Here is a 19,355-nt window from a genome sequence, read left to right as displayed (position 1 = left end):
GGCATACATTCATTATTTTCCAAGTGCCTTGAGACCTCAAGGCTCTGTTTCAAAGCAGAATGTTGATGCGTGAGATTTTTTTTTTTGCAATCAGAAGACAATGCTGATTGTTAGATCAGGGCAGAGCTCTGACCCTCTCCTTGTAGTCGAGTGAGTTTATTATTCACATCGATTTGATTGAGTATATAAATTAGTATATTTCACACGGTCTTGTGTGTACTTGATCATTATCCAGCTCGCTCATCCAGGATGTATTTTTTTAGTGGTACTCCAAGTGCTTATTTTCCTGCCAGTCACCATTAATTGGGCTGGTCTTGCTGGGGTTGCTAGGTACCACAAACAGCAGTCAGTAATTACAGCTGGGTGCACAGTTATCTACCTGCCTTCAATGGTTCCAGGGCCATAGAGGCACACAGTGGCAGACAGCACATGGCTCAGACCAGGAGGTGCTGAAACCATTCCGTTGGCCATAGTGTTTGTCTTCCAAAGGGCCATCCATCTATCTTCCTCATTGTGATGGCTAGGAACTAGTTAGCCTGCGTAAATAAACCAGTCCCTTGTGGCAGTTATCTTCTGCAACACTGTTTGCCTCTCCTTTTTGTGTCAAGGTGACGGACAGGAGAAGCAACACCCATAACATCATCCGTGCCATTCAGAGCAATTCGGGGTGACACCACGTAAGAACCACATCTCTCTTCTCAACAGATCCGATGCTGCCCAGCAAAAACATTGCACTGGAGAATAAGACATCCCTTATAGATGTAGACTGTGGATCTGCTCGGTGAGAGCCACGGAGGTAGTTTGCCTTGGGACGTGGTGCCATCCTGCAGCATCTACGACTGGCTTTCTAATTTGTTGTCCTTCTGCATTCGCACAACTTGTCACATTTGATCTTTCCCCAGGGCACATTCAGCATACCGTACAGATGAGGGAAGCACAGAGATGCATCAGTGTAGTGAAGGATGAGACAAATTAGAACGCTGTGTTAACTCAGGAAGCAGTTAATGTCTCTGCACCTGACCTCAACCTGCTTCAGGTGGGATGTGCAGGAGAAGGGCTCGCATCCCATTCTCAGGTCAGGATCTGAGACCTGCAGGTCCTCTCATGCAATAGTCTTTGCTGCTTAAGTTCATCACCGTGTTGGCAACGTAGCAGGAATAGTTGCTGCCTGTATCAGATCTTCAGTTTCTGGAGGATACAAGGAGCTTACTTTGTAAAACAGCTTTGAAAGGAAGCTGAATGGAAATGTTTGGTGTTTTTTTTTTCTTCCTAGCAATGTGTAAACTTCTAGGGAGCAAATGTGCTTTGCTAGCACAGCAGTACATTGCTCCTTAGGAGGGAGAATGTAGTGAGCAACATACTTTTTCTTTCTCTTTCATTCTCTCTCTTTTTATTTTTTTTTTTCTAAAGTGCTGTGTTGCGTTCTTTGCTTTCATCCTTCCTTTATGCTGGCCAGATACGGTGTGTTAGTAGGAAGTGAACTAGAGGTAACTTTGTCTTTCCGTTAGATAAGAAAGATTGTAACAAGTGTCTTACTATCCTGGAAATTATTGAAGCCAGTCCTTCCGATACATATGCCATAGTGTCATGAGACTAAGTTTCTCTCTCAAGTCTCTGGATAATATCCCTTGCTTGTCACAAAGTGGCTTATTAGGCTTCCGAGTGGAAACGATCCTTTCATGCCAAACATGCCTTCAGGTCTGCTTTGCTTGAAGCACGCTAAGATGTATCAAAAGGCAGAACCTCCAAAAGTCGGGGGATCTTTTTTTTGTGGAGAAGGAACCTTTGTTTTTCTTATTTAATTGAAATTGCCATTAGAGAAAGGAGACGGTAACTTGGGCATTCAGTGGGGCTTTCTGTACATGACAGGACAGCTTTGTGATTTACAAGCTCTAGACATAAGGCTGGAAAAATGGTAGACGCCGTGGAAAGAGAATACTCCTGAGGCTCTTTCATCTCCATCCCACAGTTCGGCTCAGAGCTTCCTTTTAATTTCTTTCAGTGCAGCAGGTTAATTTAAGCCCTCAATAGCTTGAATGTCCAAGCTAAATTCAGCTAATCAATGACCGGACGGGCCCGCTTTCTATCGAAGGGACGAGCTGAGTGTGTGCTGGAGATGTTTGTGCTTTTTTTCCTGCACGCTGAAGTCTTGTTGCCAGCCCTTCTCCCCACTCACAAATGTTTATCACTGTCGGCAGGCTTCTGCCGAGCCGTGGCTTTGACAGGTTTTTAATGTCTGTCCTGTACATCCGTGCCTTACGCAGTCATTGTGCGATTGCAGCATCCCTTTAACTTCAGTTTGAGGCGGAGGAGGAATATAAAGAACTTGATAGAACGTTTATGGTAATAGCTGTAAAGAGAAGCTGCAGAGCATTGGATTTCACAGCCAGAAAAATTTCAGCTCAGGGAAATGGGTCTGAAATACAACTACAGATGGTTTTAGTCTATTGCTTCCCCTGCTTAAATAAAAGGATTGCTTTTCTCGCCTCTATTTAAAACACATGTGTAGAAGATGAAAGTGTCCAGCTATTTTTTTTTATTATCCAGTCCACCAGCTACCGACATCTTTGGCTTATTTCATTTCTACGCTAATGGCACAGTAAAAGTTCTGAAACGCACCCGTTGGGTTCAGCCTTCCTCGGGCCGTGGCAAAGATTCCTGCTGCAGTTGGAGCTGTTGCTGTTGTTTTCGTCATCGGCTCTTTCTCTTCCCATTGAACCTGGAGATATTAATTGTGTTGCTGCTTCTGCTCTTTAATTGATCCCACGCGCCGCTCCTGCTTTTGTGCAGAGTCTGACTTCGTGTCACTTCAGAAAATCAAACACCCAAATTAATCAATCCCCGGGCTCTTGGGAGGAAGGCTGCGTTCGGGAGCTGGGCTCCACAAAAAGTCTAATTTCACTTTGAAAGCCAGTTGGAAAATTTTAACGAGAAGATGCAAGAAAAATGTAAACCAGATCAAGCCCGACTTTGGTCTGCGGAGAATAGCATCACCTGTTGAGTTTGTTTCAAGTTTTTGTAAATAGGTGATTTGACAAAAATATAAAATAAATCAAAAGACACAAAGGTAGAGGAGGTCAGAATGGCCTTGTTTCCGCTTCAAATGGTTACGCAGGAGAGAAAGGGTTGTGTGTGTGACAGAGAATAGGAGCCGTGGGCCAACGAACGGGGCTCATTCTCGGGTTTGTGCATCTCAGCTCAGCCTTTGTGCTGTGCTATTCCCGTGCATCATGTGTTGCTGTCTCCTCCTACTTTAGCCCCCATCTGGGTGTCTTGGCATGGGGCTCCCTCCTGCTTCTGGACCCTGATTTTCTTTCCCCCCTTGATTCCTGTGTTGGTATTTGCTGCTACTCCACAAAGCGTGCACAGCGAACAGAGAAGGGAAGATGTCTCAAATGCTTCCACCCAGCTTGCTTTGAGCAGATGCAGGAGCACTGAGGGTTGGGATGGCATTTTTTTTACCTTTTTCAAACCCTCTAGTCTTCCTGCAACTTTGTGGCATGTGTTCCAAAAGGTAAAACTATGAGGTTGAATGTTAAGCTTTATGAACGTGTAATACTGAGAGAGGATATCGGACGTGTTTCAAATGGCAGATATGGTGCAATGCAACAGCACAGCCCTTGAGACTCTTTGGAGGATTGGTTGATTGCTCTTTTCATTTAATGTTCCATCTCAATTCTAGGTGTTGCTTCAGACAATGTATTTCTCCCCTTCCGCCTCTCGGTTCTCCTATCAATACGTGTCATAATTGAAAGGAGCTTCATCTATGACTGTAATTATGAAATGCATCCAGGAGAAGGGGCAGCCTTGGAAGTTGGCTTGCATAACAACAGCTGCATTGGCTTTTTTAGGTCCTGTGATTTCTGCCTAATGCACAGGGGGAGGCAGAGGGGAGAAGGGACAGCTGTGTGCTACGAGGGGCCGCATGCCTTCGCAAGGAACTTCCATCCCCTGCCGTCAGCAGCACAGGCTGCAGCTAGCAGTGCTCTCCTGGGAGGAGAAGGCATTTTGCAGCAGTGCTGCTGCACGTCATTGACAAACCTGGCTCTGCAGTTCCAAAGCAAAGCGTGTGCTGGCCAGGATAACTCCATGGCAAGGAGAGAATGGTGTCCTTAATACAGATATACACCCTGCAAATGATGACCGTCATCAAGTCGAGCTTGCCCGTACAGTCCATCAAAAACTGCAAAGCTAATGATGGGCTGGGCAGATAATCGCGGGAGAGTTAATTGTAAGGTTCGATATGCCATCTTGTCAGCAGAGATAAGTTGTCACGTTTTCCACTTGAGCTGAAACTAAATGATTGTAAAATAAGTTATGAGTGTCCTTGGGCCTGTCTGCCAGAATGATGGCTAAGAATACATTCCTGGCCCATCAGTCTCAAGCAGCCTGCTTGATATTTATGCGAACTGAATGTTATTTTATTCCCCCTCTAGTCATGCTTGTCAGCTTCCCGAGTGAAAAGTGAAACTGCTTCTTTGACTCATACTTCAAGTATTGAAGCTCGGAGAGGCTGCAGATTGTTATTATTATTGCTAGTATTATATATTTTTTTGGGTGTGCGTTGAACGTTGATGCCCGATTGGGAAGAACTAATGGCTAACATTGAACGTGCGGGATGGCTGCAAAACAGCCCATCCCAGCCCAGTGAGACGAGTCTTATGAGTTCCCGTGCCTCCGTCAGAGCTCCTTTAGATGTGGAGTAATGAGGCGCTGGCTTTTTTAATTTGGCATGCCTTTTTCTTTGCTTCTTTTTTTTTTTTTTTTATGTATCTAATAGCGCCGGCAGTGGTCGTCTGTTCTCACGCGTGGTAATTGATACAAAATAAAATGCATTATTTGTATTCAGTCAGGAGTATGAAATTGCATTCAGCGGGCTGAAGCCTGAACTCATTTACAGTTTTCTGAAGCAGGGCTTTCAGGAGCCCTCTTTTCAATTTGAAGAATACCTTGTCAGGCACGAGGAGTAGCTGGAAATGGGAAAGCACGGCGCGTGAGCCTGGCGCCCTTCCATTGCTCATATTTTAAAGCAGAGGGATGGTTTACAACTTCCATCTTCAAGGGGTGCTCTCAAAAACCAGAGCGTGCCCTATTGTAATAACCAGGTGCTCTGTCTGTAATCACAACCGTGCCCTGTGATAATGATAATGATGTGCCCTATAGTAATAACCACGCACCCTACGACACCAGCATCCTTTTCCAGGAGCCTTGCAGCTCTTTGCTGCTGCAGGGGGAGGGAATCCCTCCGGCTCTCCCCCTGGGAGCAGTGTGACCCAAGGACAGCTCCTCATTGCCCGCAGGGGCCGTGGCTCAGCAGGATTTACCGCAGCAGGTTCATTCTTTGGGGCGAGCGGTGGCGCAGTGCATTTCTAAGTCTCATCATTTTTCAGAATTCACAAACAGGTTTTGTTTATGTAATTTATAGCCCGGAAATGGGACTGACCTGCAGCAAGCGTGCAGCTTTACAGTTGTATTTATTTTTTTTTTTTTTGACAAGGGAAGGTTTTGGAGAATTCCCCTTCCACTTGCCAAATGGCTTGCAGCTGTTAAGAATTTGCAGTTTTTCCTAGAATCATAGAATGGCTTGGGTTGGAAGGGACCTTTCTCTGCTCAGGGCACTGTGTCTGACACTGACACCAAGGCAGTAGTGCAGTGATGAGCACAGCTCTCATGCTCCAGCCCTGTGGGTTGCAGCAGACTCAGGCATGCATCACACTTCTTTGCAAGCAGCCTATTGAAGGGCATGGCTCGAGCTGGCTGCTTCTGAGTGTGTTCTTTTATTTTTTTTTCTCCCCTTGAGTAAAATGGAATAATTCTTTTTAGGGTGAAAGCTGAGAGTTAGAGGCCTGCCCACGTGCTACAGCCCTCATATTTTGTGAGGGGAAAAAGTGAAGCATTTTGAGGAATGGCATTGTATGTGAGGAAGCCTTTCTGGCTGGCATGCTTTCTGTGATATTTATGAATTGCAGTTTCCTGGTGAGCAGGCAAACAGAGAGCAACGAGATGCTGTCCTTACCCCATGGCTTCAGTAGCTTGCCCCATTGCAGAGCAGGTGGGCATCTGTCCGATGCTGCCTGTCCCAGTACAAGGATCTGCATTTCACTGCTGCCAGCTGTTCTGTCCTGTTGTTTCATGTTCCCAACATAGGAAACCTTCCTAAGCCTCTAGCTGGGGGAAAGTATTCAGGAGTGGAAGTGACAGACTTGCATTCTTGGCCGTGCCTCTGCTGTCGTCCTCTTTTTAATCTTCTTTCCTTCCAGTGTCAGAGATTTTAAAAGGCACCAATATCCCCTTTGCCAAATGCCTGCTGAGCATCAGCTTGGCTTCTTGTCAGGGTTTGCCTTCCTCTGCTCATGGAGAGACACTGAGCCCTTGCAGGATAACTGCCTTCAGCAGCTCCTGTTCAGAAACCTCCTGTACGCTACACACAGTGTGCTAAATACGTTCTTACAGTTCCCTTTGTGGGTTAATGCTTGATCATTGTTTTCAAAATAGGGGGCATAGGAAAAAGAAAAAGAACAAAAATCCTTAAAGGTTGCAGTTGGAGTTTGGTTTGGTCTCCACTGGCAGCCAATTAATGCTATAATTGGTCCCTCATCACTAACTTGCGGAACAACTGTGCTTAGCAGGCAATTAGTAAGTAAACTTTATAACAATAAATACATGTTTCTTTGTCAAATAGGCATTTGTACAGCAACTGTACTACTCAAAAAGAAATCAAAAGCTGATTTTTAAATGCTCTCCGACTTACGTTTTTCTAAGATGGGAATTTGTCTTGAGTGCAGCCCTGGGTTGGTATCTAACATCTAACCAATGTTCTGGACACAGCTTCACTTCTATTTCAGTCACTCCAAATGAGGAGTAGGAAGTTATTCTGGATTGGGACAGAGAAAAAAAAAAAGGGCATTTGTCATTAACCATAGCCAGAAAAATCTATTTCTGTTCAACTAAAATCATGTTGGCAACTTTGGATGAAAATAGTAGCTGAAGATTGCTGGAGTACTTGTATTAGCAACTAAACAGGCATAATGGCAGATAAGATTCAGTGGATGTTATGCCATCTCTGTTTTGTATTGGAACATCTTATGACTAAATTTGAGGATAAGAAAGATTTTTGTAAGAAAGAGCAATTGGAAATAATAGTGATTTCCTTTCCTCTTTGGTCAGTTCCAGCTGGCCTGGCTTCTAAAGCTGATGGAGAATCCTGTCCATTTGGTAGGACCTGAGTCAGAACTTGAGCCCGGTCTTATTTGCACCCTTTCAAAAAAGTAATTGATGCTGTTAGGAGGCTGTCCTGCTGTATTTCCACGAGCTCAAGAGGCTAGTTGCTAACAGGCAGCAAAGGGTTATATCTTGAATTCTAGCAATCATTAGTTTAAATCATGCAGTATTTTTATTTTCTTTCCCTTTTTTTTTTCTTTTTTATTAAACTACAGATACCGGGTTAGGAGATTCAGTGTGCTCAAGCCCAAGTATATCCAGTACAACCAGCCCCAAACTCGATCCGCCTCCTTCGCCTCACGCCAACAGAAAGAAACATCGCAGGAAGAAAAGCACCAGCAATTTCAAAGCCGACGGTATCTCAGGCACAGCTGAAGGTAAACGTGCTCCACGGTGGAATTTAGATGCTGTTTAATCATTGTTACCTGGTGACTCAACTTTGTTGTTGGCTGTGAATTGCAGAGAAACGAGATAGGAGAGAAATTAAAAGTCTGATCTTCCTCACGATGGAGCTGAGAGATGTGAGGCATCACATGACAGCGAATTGTACTGTCTGAAACGTGTTTGGAACCGGTTGTTTAATTAAAATAAGGGTTTCCCAAGGTGATACGGAGCATCGTTAGTGGGGAAGTTAAGGTACAGGCATACTCGTAAGGTTTAAAAAGAAAGGCAAGTTGGGTTCACTCAGTAGCTGGTACATCACATCAGAATTTGTGTGTTTGCTCAGTATTAATAAATCTAGCGCTCTCTCTTCTGCTTAGACACATCTTCTGCTCTAGAATCATCTGATGCCTGTTATTCTTTGAATATTCAGCTGCTTGGGGAAAGATGCTGTTATCTGAGGATAAAAAGGAAAGGGGAGAGTTTAAATGCTTGGGTTCTTTTATAAGAACCAGAAAGCAAAGGCCAAAAAGGACTTCTTTTTCTCCTTAGTTTAGCTTACCGTTTCCAATGTGAACACTGCTGTAGCTGTTCAATGCCTTTCTGAAGGGGTAACAATGTGTACGGTGGCCAGATATGATATAAAACATGCTTGTATCTTTAGAAAAGAAGAAAAGAAACATGCTAGGATTCAGCCAAAAGAGCTCCAGAAAAAAGATGAACAAGGGTAGTTGGAAAGCTCAGAAACTGGGGAGTCAACATAGAAGGGGAGATGAAAAAAGGAGACAATGGAATAACATCGTTGGAAAAAGGGAGTGTTTAGTAAGAAAAAGATGTGGTTGTAAGCATTGGAGAGTGAAAAAAAAAAACAGCTAATTCAGTATCAAAGAGTGTTGGAACAGGTTCTGAAAAAAGGATGACAATTGCAGACAGCTGAAGAGACATTAAAAATAGATGTGATAATAGTATACAACTGAGAAAGGGCATGTTAACTACTACTTAGTCATCCTTATTTTCCATTTATTTAATTTCTCAATTGCACTTCTGTCACATACGGAATTTATTTCCTCAGCTATCTATACAAATCCTTTTTAGAAAGCCATCAGCTTTTTTTTTTTTTTCATAATAGCTCCTGTTGTGTTCTGTTTCCAGTCATTTAACTATCTTTACTGTTAGTTTCCCCCTAGTTTATGGCCTGCAGCCAAATTTTATTTTAAACTTTCATTTTTAATTTGTCTCTCCTTTTTTTTTTTTTTTTCCCTTTCCCCTTAACAATCCTTTTTACACCACTTATTTTCATACCTCAGTGGGAAGTTACAGAGGGGATTTTTCAGAGAGCTCACCATTTGTCCACAAGCATTTTGTGGAAGTCAATATAAATCAAGACCAGCTGGGTATCAAAAGCCTTTGAAAATCTCTTTGTAAGTAGTTAATACGTGTATGTTTTCTTTCTCCTGGTGAGCTTATTTTCACAAGTCACTGGAGCTGGAGCCTGTGTGGTCCCAGTCTGCAGGGAGACTTTTGAAGTGCAGCAAGCAGGCAGGGATTTGCAGTTGTTGTGCACCTTGCCCTGAAATCTTGCTATTAACTGGAGAGGAGACTGCGTGGCTCCTTTATCCTTCTCTGTTTTCTCTTGCTCTTCTCCTTGTCTTGCAGCATCTTAGCATGCTAGTCCAAAATCCCTTTACAATGACTTAACAAAACTGTCCCACTTCATAGAAATGTGCCTGCAGGAGCATGAGGCCTAGCTGAAGAGCAGCACCAAGTGATACCTGGGCAGCCTTAAAAGTAGCAGCGAGTGCTGGCATCTGCTTGCACTGTCTTTGTAGCTCTGCCATTAGCAGGTGAGCTTTCTTTGACCTGCCCCTTCTGCTGACACAGCCACCCTTTTCTGCTTTGAGTTTGGAGTGGGACGCGGTGGTTGGAAATTCTTCACTTTTAGAACATTTATCTGAGAGCACAACCCGGTGAAATGCAGCTGTTGGCCGTGAGGCAGATGGAGTTGCATCTGTCTCTACTGTGTTGTTGCCACGTTTGAGGAACACCAGGCTAATCTTAGTGGCCCTTGAGTTCTTAGCAACGTTAGGAGAAACACGTGGCTGTGAGCAGAGCAGGCCTCGTCTCTCTGCAGCAAGGAGGAGCAAGGAAGCTTGCTTGACTTTCCTGTGTCTTTTAGAAGAAAGGTAATGCAGGAAAAAAAAAAAACCCTTCTAGATTTCCTTGGAGATTTGTGTTTTGTAGACTCTGTGGCTGACCACACTGGGCGTGTTTCTCTCTTTCAGCTTGCTGAGATGCTGAGCAGTGGGGATGCTTCCATCCCTGGGACAAGCTCTGTCATAAGTTGGTCTGCTCCAAGTGCAGGGAGTGTCTGAGGTGCTTTGGGTTGTTAAGTGCTTTTCTCCTGTGCATGGAATTTCAATTTCAAGACTGTTTTCTGATTTAAAGTAATCCTTAGCTTAGTAATTTAGACTTTTATCAGGAAAAGTTGAATTCGTGTTCTGTCCAGTGACCCAAAAGATTTGCTTTTTGTTTTTCCTCCTCACTTGCAATAAGCATAGATCTAAACTCTTACAGGTGTTCAGCTGGATTACTGCAACTGGAGATTCAGTCCAAATTAAGCAGTGAAAAGGAGAGTATTTCAAGAGATGCACGCTTAGCCTTGGCAGCTTGGACGAGGTGTTTGAGATAAGGCAGGTGACTTAGTGAATGTGGGATACAGAAGAGTGGGAGAGCTGTATCTTCCTTCTTCCCTTCTTCTGGAAATCTTGAGCTCGCTGTGACTAGGAGGAGGAAGGTTCTGCTGCAGTAGGTGCAGTGGATCATTAAATGATTTGGGTAATTCTAGATTTTGTGTTGGTTTCCTTTGGATCCAGGCATGTTTGAAGTGTCAGCTTTCAAACAGAAATCTTGGCTTCCTACATTTCTGTCTGTAGCAAAGCTACAGGTTTAAATCTGGTCTTCAGCAAACTCTAGCAACTTTACTACATTTTTCAGTCTCTTTCTCCTTGAACATGCCTGCTTTGATCATTGACCTCTGCCCAAGTATTCAGATATCAGGATGATGGACACTAGTGGGCCCAGAGTGATGTTAGTAACTCCAAGGACCGATGCTCATCTCTTTTATACATTCCAGAAAGATCATGCTGATTCTTCTTTCTCCACACTGTCTGCAGATGCACAGCCCTCTCTTTCTGGGATTGATTCTTTCATGTTACTGGATTTGTCTTCCTCCTGGTTTTCTAAGACAATGGCTGCAGCAACAAAAATGCTAAAGCAGCTGCGCTGCAGTTGGGTGAAAATTAAAATTCAGTTTCTATTTTGGAAGATCAGGTCCTTGTGAAATTTTCACAAGTGCAATGAAACCCAGAGAGAAGGTTTTTTAGTTCTCTCTGTACAGGACTCGTCACTGCAAAAAATTCCCCGGTTTTGAGGGTAACAGCAGGAATGCTTACATTAGGCAAGGTGCCAGAAACCAGCAGTGTTTTTCCCACCATGTTGTCTGTACTTGCTTGGAGCAGGATGATATGGTGCTGTGTTTCAAAGAGGAATAGCTGCACACTGCCTGGCCTGCTTTGGTACCCGTGTGCTACTGGAGCGGCCGGTGATAATAGGAAGGTTTTTCAGCTTGAAAACAAGTAGAAAAATTAAAAAGTTTTCCTGTAAATACTCTTCACAGGAAGGTCTTTCCCAGTGTTTTATTTTTCTCACTCTTGTTTGGGCCTGGTTTTTAAACCTTCAATCCAAGTAGAGCTGCAGAAAGCTCATTTTAAGAGCTGTAAAAAGCTCAAGGCATGACCGTGCTCTCAGTATCAAATGTAGATGATCAGTGCTTTACAGTGTCATTGCTGGAGCACCCTGACCAACAGGGCCAACTCTGCTTTTGATATAGGATCAGCATGACTGTGTCCAGGTGGAAGGGCAGATGTGTTCCTTGGGTCATGGATGCAAGTCAGCTGCAGCAGGGTGCTGTTGTTTTATGTTCTCTCCCAGCAGTGCAGGCAAAACCAGTATAGCACTCATCCTCCTGTCTGTGCCAGTGGACCCTGAGAGACAGGAGCTGATTATGGAGTAATGGATGTGATTAGCAACTCAGTAAACTTCCAAAGTGCATTTTCTCTGCAAATCCATGTTCTACGTTCTTCTTTATCACTGGTTTCTAAAGAACTTTTGAAGGGCACGGAAGGTTCTTTCATGTTTCATTTTAGAACTGTCTTCCTAACACAAAGGTAGTTTGTTCTCTTGTTTCTCAGCCAAGTGGGGATTGAGTCCAGGAGGGCAGGACAAGATGCACAGAGTTGGGGGACGTACCAGTTTGTTCCTGAGACTTCTTGTCCTGTTCCAGGCATTCCAAAACCAGAATGGCAAAGCAAAATACAGAAACGCAGCTCTTGGTGTTTGTCTCTGGATAATAGCTAGAAACTGTATAATAGCTGAAAAAAAATTGACATTTTGTATAAATTGAAAGCAATATAGCAGTTAACTGGCTGTGTAGTATATGATGCATGAAAAAAAACTGCATCTTACCTGCAGCTTCTCACCCTAAGCTTTCCTTATTGAAATCCCTCCCGCTTCCCTGTGATTTACCTGCTGGTTGAAATGTACACAGAAGTGTTAGTTAGGAAGTTCAGGAGCACCTCTACGACCTGCTGCATGGAACAGATGAAAGCAATGAGCTGTGGTGGTGGTGGGAGAGTAGATCCTTCATTTGACAGCTGGACGCGATGTTGTTAATGGTGATGCTTCTTTGTGATCCACTGAGTTAGGCACTGATGAAGGAATTTATTTTTACTTGTTTTTTTAATGGTGGGGCTTTTTATGGTCTGGAAGAAACCTTCTGCCACTGTTAGAGGACAGCGTGTTCAGAAACCTTTCCAGCACAAAAAGTCACTCCCTTTTTTCTGGAAGATGTGAAATACAATATCTTGACCTGCAGCTGCAACGAGGGCAGAGCTACTCACCTGCTAAAGAGTTTGTAACCTTTGGAATCATATCTGTTAGATGGATTGTGTTGCTTCAAGTAATGCTGCCACCAAAACTTCAAGTTAAAGCTCTTTGCAGTCTGCAAAAAGGTACTTAGGTGTACTACTGAGGTTGTACAAGTAAACAGACAGTGCCACATGAGAACTGCATGTAAGTTATTGCTGATAATCATGTCATCCTTGTTAACTTAGGTAGTTCCTAGACAGTGGATATCAATAATTATAACTAACTGCACAGTGCAAGTAGCTGTGGAGGCATTTTTGGAAAAACAGCTGTTATTTCTGTAAGAGGGAAAGGTTTTGATACTTGTCTGGAGGTACTGAGATAGGGAAACGTGTGGAAACGAAATGAAGCTTTGGTGCTGTGTGGCATTAGGGGAGAGTTTGCATCATTGCAGTGCAGATATTCCAGCAGCCCATGTGAGGAGGTTGCAGACTGAGCACTTGGCCTGTGCTGGGAAGAGTTTGCAAAGTAAGTGTTCTGGAGTTTTCCAAAACAACACAGTATTTCAAGTGAGATTGGTACAAAAAAGGGCGTTGTGACTGCAGTGTTGGGTAAAGGAAAGTAGCATTTATGTGGACGGGTTTCCCTGATAAGCAGTAATTGAATGAAAAAAAAGAAAAAACAAAACCCAACAGATTTTACTTGGCATTCAAATGACCAAAAAAAAATAGCAAAATGAATAACTGTGTTTTCTTCCTTTGTCCACATGGCAACTTAACCTGCAGGATGTAACCAGATTTGTTGTCTGCAATGCCACGTGCTCGTTTGAAGCGTACCGCAGAGGTCAGCACCTATTCACTGTCACAACACTCTTCAGTTGTAATTACACTATTCGTCAGTACCTTTGCAGGAGATACAGTACTGGACAATTGCTATACACCTGAGAAACAGGAGGGCAGAAATTAATAAAATCTCAACCGAATCTTCAGAGACTTGCTTTCAACCAAGGCATAAAGGTCACTTGTTGGGAAACCTTCAGCCTTAGTCGTCACAGCCTATTTGACATGAAAGGTTTGCTGCTGAAAGACATTTATGTTGATGCTGAGGAGTGAAAGACAAGGGAGGTGAAGCTCATCTATTGTTTTAACCTACTTCATTGCAGGCTAAACAAGTTGAAAGATCCCTTCTTCTCTTTCAAAGTGCTGCTAGCTCGGGGTCGGAAGAGGCTGCATGTTCCGCCTCCCCGCTTGAAAGGAGAAGTCTCGCAGTGGTGGTCAGCAGCAAAGAGGATTCTGGAAAGCTTGAGGCCCAGAAAGAGTTGGTGGTTGGTGTACACACTGGATATCTAGAGGAAGATAAAGCTTATTTTTTCCCTACATTCTGATGAAAAGCTGTCCCACTCTTAGTGCAGTACGCGTGCTGTGTGTTGAGTACGGAGCTGTACACTGTGTATTCTTAGCACGAGTGCTGTGCTGAGATGTGGCTCGATTTCTTGGGAGAAGAAAGAAGTTTTAAGTAGCTTTATAAGTGAAGGAAAACAAGTGACACCCTAGTGTTTTGCTGGGTTCAGGTAATGAGCATCTTCCTTAGAAGTGTGCTGTCAGCTTTAGACAGAGACCATGGGTTAGGAAAAAGGTTCACAAGATGGCAAGAAGTACCTGTGAGATACAAATACTATCACAGAAGTTCCATTCTCTCACTTAGGTGCTTACTTTTCATGTTATTTGTCCATTTTTCCAAAGTGCAAGACCACATGATTTCATCATGAATCTGCACACCTCACTTAAAATACCCAAAGGATGAACAGAGATGATTATGCCCTAGGAAGCTAAGTGGTAAAAATTTAAAAACATAAAGTGAAATGAAGTCATTGTAAATGTAACTTTGTTCTCCTGGTTGCCATGTATATGAAGTCTTGAGCTAAGGTGCTCGTGCTGGTGCAGCATGGCATTCTCACCTTACCCCAAGGTAAGGTTCTTCCTCCCTCCCTCCCTTCCTCTTTCCTTCCCTCCCTTCTTCCCTTCCTTCCTTTCTATAGCCTCTCATGTTTGTTAGATAGGTTTTTTTGTTTAATCTCCAAATGGCACACGTTGGAAAGGTGACAAATTGGTGCTGGAGAGTGGGGTTCTGGTAGGTGAAATGCCAGCTGGAGAGTCATGATGCAAGATTTACTTGCTTTAGGTGTAGCCTTTTGTGCAATCGTAGCAGCCTCATCCATTTAAAAAACGTAGAACTGGAGCAGTTCCACTTTTTATGGTCTGTGGTGTCAGTGGCACGCATTTACAAGGCAATCCTTAATGGTAACGTAGACCTCTTTGTGTTTCCAACTCTCAACTGGTTAGTCACTTCAACCCTGTGTTGCTTCTTCAGGTTTTAATTAAATATTTGCTTTAAATCAGCTGCCAAACTCAGTGAGCAAATACTTTCTGTCTTTGTAGTCTATACTGCAGATGCACACGCTGTGCATGAGATCTTAGTTAGCTTGCTGCATGTTTGTTTTCCATACTCTGGGCTTTAATCTACTGCTTCCAATCCCTCCACTTTTCTCTTTATAGAGATGGGTTACTTCTGAGAGCTGTTATGCATTGCATGTAGTCTGCAACTCCAGTGAAAGGAGTAGGTAAAAAGAAGACTTCAACAGTCCTCATCATTGACGTTTTCCACCACTCCCACCCCCATCCCCCCCCCCCCCCAACACACAAAATTAATAAAGGCTTCTTTTGTGAGTGCGAGATGGAGAAAATTGGCCATTTGTCTGTGAGGTAATAGGCTTTGGTGTAATATGAAAATCTATCAAATGATTAAATTCAATGACATTAAATCATAATTCATGAAAGAATGCCGCACAGTTTAATTCTATTTAATTTTTTGAGAGGGGGAAAAAAAAAAAAAAAAAAAAAAAGCAAAAAAAAAAAAAAAAAAAGTTTGAGTTTCTCTTAAGCTGATATCTCTGTGCTCTTTCTTAAAAGTGCCTTTCTAGTTGCCACACAGTGATGTGATCATTATCTGTCACCTCGTCGCCTTGCTGCCTCAACACGCAGTAAAATACAAAAAAAAAAAAAAAGAGAGAGAGAGACCAGAGGAGCTTGTGAAGTATGACTTCCTATCCCAAGACTCATTGCCTGCGATTCGTACCGCTTGACAGTAATGATCTTATTACAGTACTCTGGACCTTGAAGAGATTTCATGAGGAGAGTGAAAGGACGTGCCTCCATGTAATCAAGTGGCGCTGAATATTCCACGCGTTTTTGATCACACACTGATTGGGCACAGTTTTAGCCCATCTTCTAGTCAATTATGCATGGCCCCTTGTGCTCCTGTGATAGTCAGAAACATTGATAGCTGTTGTCTGGGCTTTGGCAGCCAGCCAGAGGTTTGAAGTGCCTTACGCACAGTCATTCCAGGATAAGTGCTTTTTAGTTGGAATTGATTACCTTTCTTTAGGTTTTGCTTAATAGCAAAACGCTATTGGAGAGGGCTTCAGGTGAAAAATGGACATATTAGCCATTTAGAGTATCTGAACTCCTAGTCAATTTTTAGCTTTCCCCCGTTTCCATCTAATTTATATTTAATGATGTAACGTTTGATAATGTTTAAGATATTTCATTTCGGTTGCTGCTGAGCACACATGTTGAGCACATGTTAAATGACGGTGTATCAATTTTCAGGTTTTCTAAATTAATCCAGTTTAACCTTCAGACTGCAGGAACGTGGCTTTTTTGGTGCCTGATCTAGCGAGCATTCGGTTTATCTGCAGATGTTACAAGGATGACATGACGAAGCAGAGCGAGCGCTGTTTCTAATCCCATAATGAGGATAAATCTGCATCCTTTAAAAGAAGCGAGGGAAAGGGTCAGTAGCTGGCTGCATGGTTTAGATTTTCTCCTCTTAGAAGCTAATGAGGCTTCCGTTAATTTCTCACCTGTAAAAATGCCACGGATTTCTTAATTCAGATTTCTATTAAAATGAGGAAAGTCACTAAAGACACGTGCATCAAACACGTAGAGCTCTATGAGAAAATACATCATCCTGAGCCATGCTTATTGTTTCAGCACTGCAAATCTTTTCTCTTATTTGAGCATTCTATGGCATATGGAATTTAGGGAATAAAGCATGCTTTTTGCCTGGACTCTTCACCCAGTAACATCTGCACATCAGCACACGTGTGTGGCTTGGGGAGATAGGAGAGGACCTCATAGCAGGCTGAACACTGCGTTAACCATGTGTCAGGTGAAGAGCTCATGTTTCCCCTTGTTGGTTTTTTTCCTTCCCCCCTTTAGAAGACAAATCTGCCCTCTGAATCCATGCGTTTGGTGATTTCTGAGTGCTCGACCCCTGTGCTGTGCATTCATCTCCAGCCTGTGCTGAGAGGGCTCTTTGGGCTGTGTGCTTCCTGCTTGCTGAGGTTCTGATTCCCATCATAAAACCAAGCCTTTAGTTCCCAAGCTGTAACAAAACAGAAGAGCCACGATTAGCTCCTAACTGTAGAATCACAGAGTGCTTTGGGTCGGAAGAGACCTTTAGGATCATTCATGTCCATCTTCATTGTGGAGATGCCTTTCTCCATCAGAAGACATGCATCACAGGGACATCTGTCAGAACCTGGTAAGCCTCGCACTACTGAACAGTTTAGTTATTACCACGGCCACGTACCAAATGCAGCTGTGACTAACTGATTCCTGGCCTCTTGCTGTTTGTTCATCAGGCTTTGCAAGACCAGAGAGTCAGCTTGCTTAGATGGATTTAGAACAACACCGTGTCATGGGGTTTGAGCAACGTGGGGGTTGGAGGTGCCACTGCCCGCTGCAGGAGGCTGGAACTGGATGGGCTTTAAGGTGCCTTTCAACCCAGATCTTCTCTAATGCTGTGATTCCTATCTGAATATGGAAAACTCATCCTTCTGTTGTGATATGACAAAATACACCCTACCTTCTGCTCCATGTAGCCCCCACAGACAGCAGACATGGCAGCAGAGGATTATTAGTCTGTTGAAAGCTTGCTAGGAGATGAAAGCCTTAGAAAGATCAGCTTTTTTTCTGGGAAGAAACTCTGTATCTTTGGCCTTAATGACGTAGAGTCATAGAATGTTCCATGTTGGAAGGGAACCACGAGGATCAGATGGAACAGGTTCCTCAGTAGTATATTTTGCAGGCATCTCATCATGTATATAGGGTCATGATGTGTACAGTAACATCAGCATCCATGGAAGGCTTCATATTGAACGTGGTGCTGAAATGTGCAAAAAATCTGTTAAAAAATCAAACAGGATGGAGCCATGCGTTGATTCTTTCTGTAGACTTGAGTTTTCAGGGTACATCCCAGGAGAAGTTGTGTTGGGTGCAAGTAGGTATAAAGCTTGTCAGCTTTATGCACGTGCTTCATGCACGTCTTCTTCATTGGTAATCTCTAACTGATATGGCATTGACTTGACTTTGACTTCCCTTTTACTTCCTTCCCCAGTGCTTTGAATCTGTCTTTTTAATCTGGGGAGGAAGTGCTGCGGTTCATGGTGATGGATTACAAAACCAGGCTGGAGTATTTCTGACTCTGCTTCATTTGACAAAGAATTGGCAGCTCGCTCCGAGCTCCCTCGTTATTTCTTCTTTCCAGAGCTCCTCCTCTTGGGAATTCAGTGCTTGTGCACATAGAAAGCAATTGTCATGCAAGGTAGTATTTCAAGAGGAAAAAAAAAAAAAAGAAAAAGATGTTGTAGTTTTTAAATTATTCTTGAAAAATTGAGGTGGTGATTGGTTTGTAGCCATCCCAAATTGTCCCAAATGTTTGTGCTTTTCAGCCAAGGTAATACTTTGTAGTGGTAAACAAAACACCAAAGAGAACGTGCCTATTTCCAGACAGCTGGAATGCTTTAACCAACGTGTTTGTACATAAAAGTACAGTCCGTGATTTACTTAGCCTTAAAACTGGAAGCTATCCTATTACTTTGGGCTTAATATCATCATTGTCACACACATAATTACTTTGTGCTTGGGTGGCTGCCAGTCAGTAGGCTGTGAATGGTCAGTGATAAATAACTTTTTTTGAACAACCAGTTCAGATTTTATGGTGAAACATGCTGTTTATCACATGAATGTTGCAGCCATCTGAGCTTAGAAAGGTGAATTTAGTGGAGGAAACCAGGCAATACTTAGCCAGCAACAAATAAATGTTGTTCTACTCATTGCAGGTTGTAAACATTATTTTGTAGATGTCTCACAGCCAGCAGTGTTAATTGAGTGACAACTTTGGTTTGCACGCTTTATTTGCATCTTGTTTGGTTAAAGGATACGGAGGGTTTCAATTTATTGAAAATAAATAAGTAACTAAATAATGTAAATGAGAAGCTATCAAGTGGATTTTACATTTCCAGTAACTCATTGCCTTAAGTCTCACAGTGTGTCCTTGCTGTGCATCTAGGAGATGGACTGCTATAGAACTGTTGATCCCATACTGATGAAAACTGATGATGGAAAGAAGTACAGAAAATAGGGCATGAAGGCAGCTTTGCCTGTAAAGGTTTTTGCATGTTGTCTGTACAGCTCCCCAAGCAGAAGAGTGGGTATGACCTTGACATGCTAAGCATCTTCTACATGCTGCCATAGTTGAGATGGTCACTGTATAGGAGACTCTTGGTTCATCAGAGGACTAATTAACCCATGATTAATCAAAGGATTTCTCTATCTGCAATTCTTTATACCAGTGAAGAGGAAGAATCCTCTCCTCTCCTCTCCTCTCCTCTCCTCTCCTCTCCTCTCCTCTCCTCTCCTCTCCTCTCCTCTCCTCTCCTCTCCTCTCCTCTCCTCTCCTCTCCTCTTTTTTCTTCTAGAAATACT

At 43.1% G+C, this 19,355-nt stretch overlaps 1 protein-coding gene across 6 annotated transcripts in view; it reads left to right on the top strand.

The window, feature by feature from the left end:
* AGAP1 (ArfGAP with GTPase domain, ankyrin repeat and PH domain 1) overlaps positions 1–19,355 on the top strand; it is a 292,152-nt gene that overhangs the window by 205,152 nt on the left and 67,645 nt on the right. For all 6 annotated transcript variants that reach the window (XM_031604524.2, XM_090144531.1, XM_031604523.2 and 3 more), the window contains one exon: positions 7,437–7,598. In XM_031604524.2, coding sequence (XP_031460384.2) covers positions 7,437–7,598 — 162 coding nt within the window. The remainder of the gene's footprint in view (positions 1–7,436; positions 7,599–19,355) is intronic.

The sequence above is a fragment of the Phasianus colchicus genome, chromosome 7 (assembly GCF_987193195.1).
Source record: "Phasianus colchicus chromosome 7, bPhaCol1.hap1.1, whole genome shotgun sequence".
Classification (NCBI taxonomy): Eukaryota; Metazoa; Chordata; class Aves; order Galliformes; family Phasianidae; genus Phasianus; species Phasianus colchicus.
The sequence above is the reverse complement of the archived record's forward strand: the minus strand, read 5'-3'. Positions and strand labels throughout refer to the sequence as shown.